The sequence below is a fragment of the Solanum pennellii genome, chromosome 3, assembly GCF_001406875.1.
Source record: "Solanum pennellii chromosome 3, SPENNV200".
Classification (NCBI taxonomy): domain Eukaryota; kingdom Viridiplantae; phylum Streptophyta; class Magnoliopsida; order Solanales; family Solanaceae; genus Solanum; species Solanum pennellii.
In genome coordinates this window covers 70548962-70561174 of record NC_028639.1, presented here as the reverse complement: position 1 = coordinate 70561174, position 12213 = coordinate 70548962, and the positions used below count along the sequence as shown (strand labels likewise).

The 12213-nt window shown below is 37.2% G+C and overlaps 3 protein-coding genes across 5 annotated transcripts in view; 2 read left to right on the top strand and 1 right to left on the bottom strand.

The window, feature by feature from the left end:
* Positions 1–3190, top strand: part of LOC107014377 (PX domain-containing protein EREX) — a 6925-nt gene extending 3735 nt beyond the window's left edge. For all 3 annotated transcript variants that reach the window (XM_015214260.2, XM_015214259.2, XM_015214261.2), the window contains 4 exons: positions 931–1095; positions 1182–1424; positions 1647–1865; positions 2748–3190. In XM_015214260.2, the coding sequence (XP_015069746.1) occupies positions 931–1095; positions 1182–1424; positions 1647–1865; positions 2748–2993 (873 nt within the window). In that variant the 3' untranslated portion in view covers positions 2994–3190. The remainder of the gene's footprint in view (positions 1–930; positions 1096–1181; positions 1425–1646; positions 1866–2747) is intronic.
* A 121-nt stretch (positions 3191–3311) lies between these two features.
* Positions 3312–11011, bottom strand: LOC107014378 (signal recognition particle 54 kDa protein 1). Its single transcript, XM_015214262.2, has 9 exons — positions 10615–11011; positions 9915–10014; positions 9587–9740; positions 8783–8933; positions 8571–8719; positions 7714–7814; positions 7457–7614; positions 4003–4117; positions 3312–3904 (listed from the first exon to the last, which is right to left on the bottom strand). The coding sequence occupies exons 1-9, from the start codon at positions 10843–10845 to the stop codon at positions 3573–3575; spliced, it is 1491 nt and encodes a 496-aa protein (XP_015069748.1). The 5' UTR covers positions 10846–11011; the 3' UTR covers positions 3312–3572.
* A 438-nt stretch (positions 11012–11449) lies between these two features.
* Positions 11450–12211, top strand: LOC107014379. The gene is made up of 2 exons (XM_015214263.2): positions 11450–11791; positions 11860–12211. Exons 1-2 carry the CDS (start codon positions 11564–11566, stop codon positions 12052–12054), a joined length of 423 nt encoding a protein of 140 aa, XP_015069749.1. The 5' UTR covers positions 11450–11563; the 3' UTR covers positions 12055–12211.
* The last annotated feature ends 2 nt before the right edge of the window (positions 12212–12213 follow it).

Here is a 12213-nt window from a genome sequence, read left to right as displayed (position 1 = left end):
AACACCCCTGACCTCCCACTCCCCATCCCACCTCCATAGTGTTTTGCTAGATTACTTATAAATGCTCTTGGGATAATATTTACTTGCTAAACACTAGAAAATAAGTAAGAAACCCACTTGTTTTCCAGGAATCATTTTCAGTGGAAAACATTTTCCTTCGTACGAAATACACGTGTTAATTTGGATAATGGCAGAAGCCAACCTGTCTATTTTTGTACATTACAAAGCAGAATTCTCTTTTGCTTGCTGCATTGATGCATCATGTAATGTCCTTTGTTGCCTTTTCTTATATCAGAATTGGAATATTCTGGCCCTTCCCCGGACCCTGCACATAGTGGGAGCTTAGTGCACTGGGCTTCCCTTTGTGAAATTTCCAGAAGAATTGGTTAGAAGAATGACCCAGCAAGACCAGTCTTAACAACTTGTCTTACCCAGCAAGACCAGTCTTAACAACTTGTCTTCAGGCACCCTCTCCTGTAATATCCTACCCCCCAGCTAAGGTCTCTAATGACAAGCTCCTGTGATATACTCATAAATTGTTAGCCCATACAAGCTCGTATACTTCTCCTCCTTGCCACCACTCTTTCCCATTGTAAAGAGAACTTCATTCTGATATTTCCTTATGTAATATGTCACAGTCACACTTCCCTTCCTACTCATTCCACCCCAAGTATAGGTGGATAATGGAAATGGGGTTATGATAGGGCTAGGTAATTCTTACATATACATGTTTGATAATCATTTTACGCTTAGAAGTTTATCTCAACTTGTAGATCCGAACTTCCAACGAAATACTTTTTAAACCAAAGAACCGGAGTAATATTACTGCTGGACTTGTCTGTTTTACGAATATGAGTTATATCACTGCTGGACTTCTCGATCTTGTGTTATGATAAAGATGCTAATAATACCATTTGTGGACTTACACAGGTCAAAGATTTGGAAATTGAGCTTGATTCCCTAAAACAGAGTGGCAAAGAGAACCTGCAGCAAGCAGTTCTAACTGAGAAGGAAAAATTTACTCAAATGCAATGGGATATGGAGGAACTTAGAAGAAAGTGTGTGGAGATGGAATTGAAGCTGGCGGCTGAACAGGTCTACTGTCACTCTCTTCTATTACAAAATGTGATATTTCTTCTATATTTCGGACAGTGAGCAAGTTCTTACTGAAAATTGTAAAGGCTGACAAGATTCGGATGGAATCAGCTCAAAGAATCATAGTACAAGAGAATGAAAGACTGTACCAAGAATTGGATGCTGCTCAACAGCAGAACAATAGCTTGCAGAAACTCCATTTGGAGTTGGAGTCGAAGTCCAACACAGATGTCAAACTTTTAGTCAAGGAGGTTAAATCTCTACGAAGTTCCCACACAGAACTCAAGCAAGAGCTCAGCAACTTGGCAAAAGAGAAGGCAGAAGTTGAAGTAATCATTCACTTCGTTGTTTTTTATTAATGCATAGTCATTCTTTAAATGGATACTTGTAAGTGCAGTGGATATGCAATTGATCTCTTGTATTTAGGGTTAAACCAAGGATATATTGTGCTTTTCATTTTCTTGTCCCTGGGGAAGGGTGGGGTTGTAAATTTTTCTCCATAGGTCTGTCCTTCAATAAACTGTGAAAATAATGATGTTCCTTTCTTTCAGATGATTTTACGGGAGGAAAGGCAAACTAGGGAACATGCTACCGCTGCAAATATTAAGCTGCTGCATGAGTATGAAATTCTTCGCAGTAGACTGGAGGAATGCAGTGTCAGTTTTCTCATCGAGGAAGAAAATAAACTGGTTCTGGATGCTTCTATCCCTTCGGATGCCATTGATATGCTGTCAACATCTGATGATCGAATAGGTCTACTTCTTGCAGAGGTGTGTCTTTACTTTTTGTGCTTTCATTTGGGCTGTTCTTGGCTGTGCTTTTCCTAAATGCTCTTGAATTACACGTGGTTTTCTCTAACAGAAACTCTACATACAATTCATGTTCTACTCAGATGCTTGAGATCCGTGTTTTTTCTTAAGATCAAGTTTCCAGTCTTCTGTACAACATCCAAAAGGAAATAAATAGATATACCAAACATTTTAGCGAAAGGGAAAAAATGGGAAGAATATGAAGAAACCAATATCCTGCCCTAAAGAGTATTTGTTTAACAATTGGATGAGATTATAAACATTTTTTTGCATCTTATGTGGACTCTGATTACCAGAGGAGAACGCTTTGATTATACTGAGGTATTACTGTCTTTATTGTTCTGTTCTTGGTGCTTGGGAATCAAGAACATAAGTAGATAAAAGGTTGGAAAAAAAATAGAGAGTTCTACCACCTGGGAACGAAGAAGTAAAAAACAAGGAGAGCGCTATCACCTTTTCTGACTTGCCAATTTACTTCATGTGTTGCTTAGCAATTATATCTGTTGCTAAGCAGATAAAGGAACAACAAGGAACCCAGCTTTTAATAACTGGGTTATAAGGACAAGATAATATCATAGTATTATACCATATGCTAGTGTGATTTGCCATATCTAACTTAGACGTAGCAACCTACCAAAGTAGTAACTTGATTGTTTGATATCCAGCCCTACATGAATTAGCATGGCTATACATTTCTTGCAATGTTGTGTGTTTCAGATCTTGTTATGTTTTGCCGTTATAAATTCTGTAGATTGGCTGAGTCATTATGATAAGGAAGGAAAAACTTGCATGAACATGCTCAAACCTCTCTCATTCCTCTTTCTTCCTTGGTGTCTTAAACAGGCCCAGATCCTGGCACAAGATGTTGAAACTACTATTGCTGGTGGAAATCTTGATGGAGAATATTCAAGCACAACAGTGGATGAATTGAGGAAACAACTAGCTGATGTGTATGTTGACAATGCCAAATTGAGGAAACAGATGAATTCTGTCATTCGTTATGCACTACAAACAGCTAGTAGATCAAAGGACAATGAGGAAGATAACCCTTCTACAAAGACAGCTCTTACGAAGTCTTTAGATGGGTGATTTATAAAACACAAAACGCGTATTTATAATAACACGGGGAAGCTTGTATAATATTTCCTCCTTACTCTTATTACTTTCAGATGGCCTTGTAGTTACTGTACGTGTCTTATTTCATCTCCATTGTGTAATAGTAGTGACTAATTGGAAAATTGTCATTGAAGATTAAGTTTGAAATAAAGCTTTCCATTGTACTGCTATATAACCTGAGACCGCAGAGAACCAGACACCATTGATGAAAGACCAACTCATAGGTGCTCACTGAAATACTTCAATACAATGTGCAATAGAGAATTTGTGCAAATATATCGGCAAAGGTCAAAATAGCAACTTGGCTGCTCATTAGTCACATCCAGTAAACAGATAATTCACAAAGCAGCGTATGAAGAGATCATGTCATACAAGCATAGCATGAAGTGGAGCATCAAAACCATACAGTGTTTCATTCTAAATCAAATAAATTTACCAAATGTATCTGATTCAAAAATTTGAAAGACAGGGAGTGACAGAGATTTGGTTATATGCTATTTCCACCAACTATGAATTGATGACGTAAACTGTAGTTCAATTGTGATTCCATTATTACTCTCCACCACCACCACCAAACATACCCATCATGTCCTTGGCGGAACCCATTTGCTTCATTAAGTTCTGCAAACCACCCATTCCACCGATCTGCTTCAACATCTGAGGGGGGAGGACTTTGCTCATGTTTTGTGCATTCATGTTTCTCGACAGGGAGCTCATATCTCCCTTCTTTGGAATCTTAAGACCCTTCATCTTGCTGAATATTTTGGCAAGTCGTTTGTATTCTTCCAACATCTCCATCACCTCATGCACGAGGCGGCCAGATCCCCTAGCTATACGCATGATCCGAGATTCAGTCAAAATCTTTGGATTGGTACTGTCCAATTCTGCAATTATGTTATCAATTTCAAATCAAAAGGTTAAATTATATTCTAAATACGGTGTACAAATAGCTTAAACAGAACATATAATGTAGCTCACTTGCCTTCATCAGTCATGGAGTCCATCATTGTCATATACCGTTTAAACTTTGCTTGACTTTCCTTTTCACGACCTTGTGGCATCATCTCTGCACTAAATCCAGGAAGCATTGAAAAAACCTACACAAACCAAAAAGAACATCAATGATGTGCAACCAGAACGATATCAATCAACCTCCAGAACGAAAAGCTAAACAGGCACAAGCGTGGCTTCGTAAAATAAAGAAGGAATCAAAGAGGGGGAACCAAAACAAAACGAGGGAGGGGGGGGGGGGTTAGAAGAAGAGCAGAAAAATTCCCATCCAATCAAACTAATGTTCATGTGTTAAAAAAACTTCTGGTAGGAAAAATTAATGCTCAAATGAGACTCAAGTGATTGGAAATCCATAGATCTATTTGGATGAAAACGCATAAAGATGCTTGAAACATTTCCACGAATAGCATCAACTATCAATTTGCCAAGTCGCTACAAGCCACCTAATGTGGGATCCATATTTAATTTGATAATTTGAGTGCTCAGAGAACTCATTCCAAGTGAAATTCATGTTCAAACACAATTAACTTCCACATACATTTCTTCCACTTCAACTTCAAATACTCTTTTATTTCAACATCAACCAGTTATTGTCCAAATACAATTTGAAATTAAATACCTTTTTCCAACGTCTACTTCAAAACTCCTTTCTTTTCTCCAACCAAATATTGTCCAAACCCCCAAGTATTTTCTAACTATCTTTAGTGGATTTCAATTTTTTCCAACACTAGTGCCATTTTGAAATCGTTGCAGTTTGAGCAATGGATAGCAATATAGGAAATAAAATGTTTATTATGGAAAGTTAACAAATAAACAATTGAGTTGCCTACTAACAATTTTAAATTCTTGGAAGGATTTAAAATCTACCAATCCAAATAAAGCCTAAATGAAACAGCAGGCTCCAAATGGTCTTCAACAACTTGCTAAAGTTACTAGATCAGTATCTTTAAATTTATAAACCTGAAGATTAAGAACAGATGGAAAATAGAAACAATCCTAAGAGATTTTCTAGAAGAACTAACAAAAACGAAATCGTAAGCTTTTGGGATATACTATATGAAAGCTACTTCTTTTCGAAAGAATTGTACAAATGATGAAAATTCTCCAAAACAAAATTCTTCTTTTGATTTGGTTGGGAATTTGTTTTGAAAAAAAAAACATATTTTAATTGGGCTTTCAGAAACAACTGTTTTTTGATTTAGTATTGGAAAAAAGAAGTCTTATCAGATTTGAACTTGTGAAAACATATCACTGAATCCCTAACCATAGTAACTTATTTCATATGGTTACAGATTTCAGAAACAGCAAAAAAACATTTGTACATGCAACTAGATTTTCTTTTGAAATGGTTAAAGGCAAAAGAAGAAAAAGAAAAGGAAGAAAGAAAGAAACCAAAAGAGAAAAAAGCAGGGGGAGGGGGTTGAGGAGCAGCAGTAGGGAAAGGAGGGACCCGAATGTTCTCTCATAGAGTTCAAAAAGCGGTAAAGTAAAAAAAAAAATCAAGAAATGTGGGACCTTGATGAAGAAAATGGCGGCTGAAAACAAAATTTTAGAAACTAAAAAAACCTGATATGACTGATTTTTTACCAACTGGGATTTTTATGTTGGTTTTGCCGAACAATTGTTTTTTTTCCACACAATTGTTTGATTCAGAAATCAAACCTATTACTTCTGGTTTTAATCAGAACCAACTCAAGATTTTAAGGGTAATTTTCGTTCTTTTTGAAGCTATCTCTGGGCTTCACATCAATTGGAACAAGAGTTTCTTGTATCCAGTAAATGAAGTTCCTGATTTACACTCTCTGGCTAGGATTTTGGGCGGAAGGACGGGAGTTCTACCAACTAAATATTTGGGAATGCCATTGGGAGCCAAAAGCAAATCTATAGGCATTTGGAAAGGGGTGATTGAAAAATGTGAAAAAAGGTTGGTGAATTGGAAGAGCCAGTACCTTTCTTTAACACTCATCAATAGTGTTTTAGATTCTATGCCTGCATATATGATGTCACTTTTCCCTATTCCTGATGGTGTTATTGACAGACTTGATGCTTTGAGGAGGAATTTCCTGTGGAAAGAAAATAGTGAAACCTAGAAATTTCACTTGGTCAAGTGGGATGCTCTGATTAAGAGTAAACAGGCAGGGGGGATGGGGATACGGAATTTAAAAATTCAAAATCAGTGGCTTATGATGAAGTGGCTATGGAGATTTGCTTGCAGTGAGCAAGCTCTGTGGAAAGACGTAATACAGGCTAAATATGAAATGGAGGATCTCTGGATAACTAAGACGGTCACTAGCACTTATGGATCAAGCCATTGGAGAGCCATCAGAAACCATTGGCCAAAGCTCAGAGAAAACTGCAGCGTTAAATTGGGAAATGGAAGGAAAACTTCTTTTGGGAAGATAGATGGATAGAACAAGGATCTTTAAAAACCTTGTTCCCAGATATTTTCACCTTAAACCAGCAGCAAAGAGCCACTGTAGCAGAGATGTGGTCAAACCAAGGGTGGAATCTGAGCTTTAGAAGACCTCTAAATGACTGGGAGATCCAAAGGTTGGTGGAGTTTTACAAGGTTTTAGGGCAGTTCAAAGGAACTATTGATGCACAAGATAGTTTGGTATGACAGGATCACAACCGGGACAATTTCAGTGTTAGAAGAGCATACAAAAAATTTAATCTTTGTAACAGTCAAGGGAATGGATGGCCATGGAAGTTGATATGGAAAACTAAAATCCCCTACAAGGTGTCTTGTTTTACTTGGCTCCTTGCTAAGCAGGCAGTTTTGACCCAGGAAAATCTCATGAAAAGAAATATTCAACTGAGTCCTAGGTGCCTTCTATGTGGTGAAGAAGAAGTAGAGACTGTCAACCATCTCTTCCTGTACTGTAGAATAACCAACATTTTGTGGAATGTCTTTATCAATTAGAAGGACATGAAATGGGTTATGCCTAGGAAAGTTACGCAGACCCTGAAGTTATGGAGCAGTTATGCAAGCATTTCCAGGCATAAAGAAAGATGGAAAATTATTCCAGCTTGCATCTGGTGGTCCGTGTGGAAAGAAGGAAATCTCAGATGCTTCCAAAACAAGAGCAATTAAGATGAACTGCTTAGTTTTGTTTCTTTTTTGGTGTAAACAGGAGAACATGGTAGATCTAGAATCAATTAAAGATGTTTTAGGTTCCTTGTAAATTTGGTATAGGATTAAAGATCTTCCTAGTACTCTCCACAATTGTAATTAGGAATCTGTAACTTATTGTGGCAGGTTCTGATTTTTGTTTTGGAATAGAATACAAGTTGTTACTGTCTCCAAAAAATAAATTATCAATGATATATCATTCAGAAGAAGTCTGCCAAATTCCAAAAGGAGTGGGAGAAAGCGAGAGAGAAGGGATGAGGGATGATCAGATAAATTTAAGTGAGTGGCAAACCTGTCCAAGGGGACCCATTTTAAGCATGTTCTGAAATTGCTCGTACATGATCCTCAAGGTAAAATGTCCTTCTGATAACTTCTGAAGAAGCTCAGGCTGTTGATCCATTGGGACCACATCTTGTATCTTGTTCACCAATCCAGACAAGTCACCCATGCCTAGAGATAGTTCAGCAGAACAAAATCAATGGCAGTGGAATAGGAACATAGGTCCAAGCAAAGTTGACAATATCAAGTATTCAACAGAAGGATGCGAACCTAAAAGACGGCTGACAAATGGTTTAACATCAAAAACTTCAAACTCGTCCATGTGTTCACCAGTTCCAATAAATATGACTGGACTTTTAGTTGCAGCAACTCTGCAGATGGAAGAGCAAAAGAACAAATAAATCTTTTTTAATCCAAAGAAACGGACAATAAATATTCAGCAGAATATTCAGACAAAACTTGATCCAACTTATAATTTGTGAAAATCAATAACAAAATCCTTGTGAAGTCCCCAAGGGAATGTCTTAGTGGCTGTGATAGATTAACAACCTGGAGATCCCAAATCTTCATCCCACGTAATACACGCGATGGAGCTAATTTGGAGCTAATTTTCTCCAACCTTTGCAAGCAAGACTACCTTGACAACATGTGCCCGCAAAAGACCACAAGTTGGGGTGAACACCACCAATATGAAAAATCCTTGTAAACAAAAGACGGATATATCTACTATAGAGGCAGTATGTTTTGAGCTTTTTGGAGCCAAAAGACAGTAGTTCCAAGTTTTACCATTCTAGTTTTGCATAAACTGTTCAGCATCAATTTCTAAATCTCGTTGGATAAAGAATAAGCATTTTCTGCAGGAATATCTTAATGGTTTGCTATGCGACAGAAATAGGTAACCAACAAGCATTTCTCTTAGCCAGAAAAAGCAGACTAACAGGTTGTATCACCAAAAACACGAAAAAAGAAATAACAGCAGCAGCCAGCAGCTTTGAGCTACCAAGGCTAGAATTTCAAATGTTAAAAGCTGATACCATGAGCTTAAACATATGCTTTGTAGTTAATTAAGAGTACCGGAAACTTTAAGAAGTTTCTTTAAGGCTACAGCCAAACGATTAAAAACTTACGCACTTAGGGCACCACCTCCTTTTGCATGGCCATCCATCTTAGTAACAATCACGGCTCCAACCGCAACACTTTGTCGAAATGCTTGAGCTTGATCAAAAGCAGCTTGTCCAATACTACTATCCATAACAAAAATCACGAGATCCGGTTTCTGCGGAAAACAATAAGATGAGGATCTAATTAAAGGGAAAATATAGAACACAGTAGAACATACCGTTGCTTCAGAAACTTGTCGCATTTCTTCAAAAAGAGCTGCTTCTTGTTTGTGGCGCCCACTGGTATCCACAATTATTAGATCACAATTTTCCTTCTTAAATGTTTCTACACCGTCCACAGCTATTTTCACTGGATCTGATTCTGTATAGCTGTTGCAGAAACACTCATTCAATTAAAACAAAATGGCCTGAGGTGTTGATTACAACAGTGATGCAGTTTAAAGTGACCAGATTGCTAATTGCAGGTTCAGTCCTATGCAGAAAGATACACAACAACAGTAAATTCCATCCAAAACAGGTAAGCTCTGTATATTCTTTAACCTAGCAGCAAAAAGAATAGCTTTCTTTTTTTCCTCCTTTTCCCGTTTGGATGAAAAATTGGCTCAAAAGAATTTTAAAGGAAAACACTGAGAAAGCTTAATTACTCTAACAGATTGGCTTTTACTGATAGTGCAGATGATGACTTTTAGGCAGCAGGCAGCTAATCAACTTAATCTTGAGACATTTCTTAGCAAAGAACCATTCACTTTTTCATACACCATGCAATGTTTCTTAGGTTTCATTCTCCACTTCCCTTATCTAAATGCACTTCAAATTTATCAATGCTTATGGACCTATGACATTGTATATTGATTGGATTAAACAAACAAAAATGATGAGTTTCGGCTTCTTCTGTCAGGAAGAAGAACAGAAGAATATAGACCCTCATTAGATAGTATGATGAGCATCAAGCATGTAAATGTGTGGAGATAACAATAATAATCAAATATCAACAAAAATAATAGATTAAGAATAGGATATGCCTTCCATAAAAAGGAATTTTAGCTTTTGTAGCATTCTGCTTCAATTGATCAAAAGCACCAGCTCTGAAGGTATCTGCACAGACTAGAGCCGGCTTCCAACCCCTTTTCTGGTGGTGGTAAGCATATTTTGTACACGTTGTAGTTTTTCCAGCCCCTGTGTGAAATTACAAGACATAAGGATACCATCTTGTAATTGAAGAGGAAAAGCTCTTGGTGTGCATTATAATAATTGCGCCAAATAATGCTTACTGCTCAGATTGTTAATGCTAGCTCACATATAAACTTGTTACAGAACATACACCTAAGGTAGAAAAATAAATTAACACACCTTGCAAACCAACAAACATTACAACACTAGGTTTCCCTTTTTTAAGTGTATATGCAGGTTTCCCAGGATCCAATATCTTGCAGAGCTCATTATACACAGCCTACACAAATGAAAGAAACTATCTCAAGTCAATAAAAGAAGATAGTGCGGAAAACATAAGTATAAAATGATTAAGAAAATAGAAAAAAACAATGAAGCCCAAACTGGACACAAAAGAAAACCAGTTAAGCATCATAAGAAGGAAGAAACAAGTGAAGAGATATCATGATAGATGGCCTATAATTTCATTTGCTTTCTTTTCTTGGTTTTTTTATTAAGTACTAGTGTTCCTTTCTTGTTTGATGCCTTTCCAGCTCCATAAGCTAACAACATTGGAGCTTGTTAGATGCCTTTCCAGCTCCATAAGCTAACAACATTGGAGGAGGCTTGTGTACCAGTCTCACCACTTAAGAGACGTATTGAGCGGTAAAAAGATGTCTCCATTGTTTATCTAAATTACTAGACACTGAAAGAAGAAGGGAACAGTTCCCCTCCAACCTGCAAAGAAATTGATATAGACGCCTACAATATGTCCTGAAAATCTTTCAGCCTCTTTTAGGCATTACTCCGTGTATATCAAATTCTCAACAGTTCATCTAAGATAATCTTTACATGCATATCAACATAACGAGGTAAAATTTCCGGCGAAAAGAATACAAACCTGTTGAATAATCCTACGCTTGTTGTGTCCAGCGGCAAGATCTTCAAGATTGACAATCTTCTTGATATTTGTTGACATATCACGAACTAGCTTAAATTGAACATCGGCCTGTAGAAGAGCACGGGTGATCTCATTGAGGCACTCGTTGAGGACCTTTTCATCGATGATTGTGGCATTGCTCATCTGCTGGAGAGCACGCGAGATGCTCCCCCCTAATTGTGCTAACACCATCTTGACGGAGATCGATTAACGAAATCAACAGGATTATGAAGTTTGTCAATGCCAATTGATTAGGCTTTAAGATTTGGGAACGAAAGTGATTTGTCTTATAAGGATAATTTTGGGGGAAAAAAGCAAGTCTTTGCTGGTGGACTCGGGTCTCTGACTTCAACCCGACTCCTCTTGTCTTTTCATGGGCCGGGAGCTTCTATTTTCTCCTCTAAAAATATATACAAGTATTAAAAATAATTAAATATAGAAATTGTGTCCGATATATTCGAAATAAGGAGTTACAGAAATTTACAAATATCAAATTTAAGTTCAATTTTTTGTAATCTGCATCTATATCACGTCATGTTTAATCTTTTCTTTCAAATAAATAATAGTTCATCTACCTGCTTTTATTTCTTTTTAAATTATTTATAGTCAATCTTTTACCTCTGCCAACTGAGTTATTTGTGCATATCATCTTGAACCATTTTATTAAAATGAAAAAAGAAATTATAGCGTAATTTTAAATTACCCGAAGAAAATTATTGCCTATTGGGTCTTATATTTCATAAAATAAATTTTTTACTCGTACTATAAAATTTTCAATTTGTCTATTAATTTTTATTGAGAGGTAAAGAAGAGAGAGAAAAAGAACAAAGCCAGCTCTTTTGGCCAATTATTGGATGAGGAAGAAATAAAAATCTGTGGCAGGCAAACTGACCCGTTTTCTTCTGAGAACATGGAAGCTACCGCAATGCGACCAAACGCTACCAAGATTCCGGCGAACTGCTCAACGCCGGTGTCATTTCTTCAGCCGCCGTCTGCTGCCGGAGTTGTCTTCCTCGTTCCAAATTATGTTCGATTGACTTCCTCATTGAAGACGTCCATGATTGCCCGAGCTTTCGACCCTAAAACTGACCAAGCAAATCCGAGCACTGATGAACCTGGCCTTCCTTTCCTACCGCAGGTTACTCCCACTCCACTTCATTATATTCACATTTATATTCTCTTGTTGAAATTTTGTGACAATTGCAGGAGGATTCGAATTTTTTGGTGAAGCTGGGAGTAGGTTCAGTGGCGGGAGGAGCAGCGATAAAGTACGGAAGTGTAATTTTCCCAGAGATAACAACACCAAACATTTCATTAGCGCTGTTTATGATATCAGCTCCGATGATTGTTGCGGTGGTGCTCTTATTCTTGCAAAGCCGTACAGATTCAACTTCTGCGTGAACAAAGCTCTTCTTCTTCTGTACTAAGGACCTCTCAAATTTGTACCAGATGATTTTTATACATTCTTTCCTGGATTTTGTAGCTCCTGTGTCGCATTAAATATTTACACATGTTTAATAAATCTTAAATTACAAATATATGATCCAATTACAATCTATT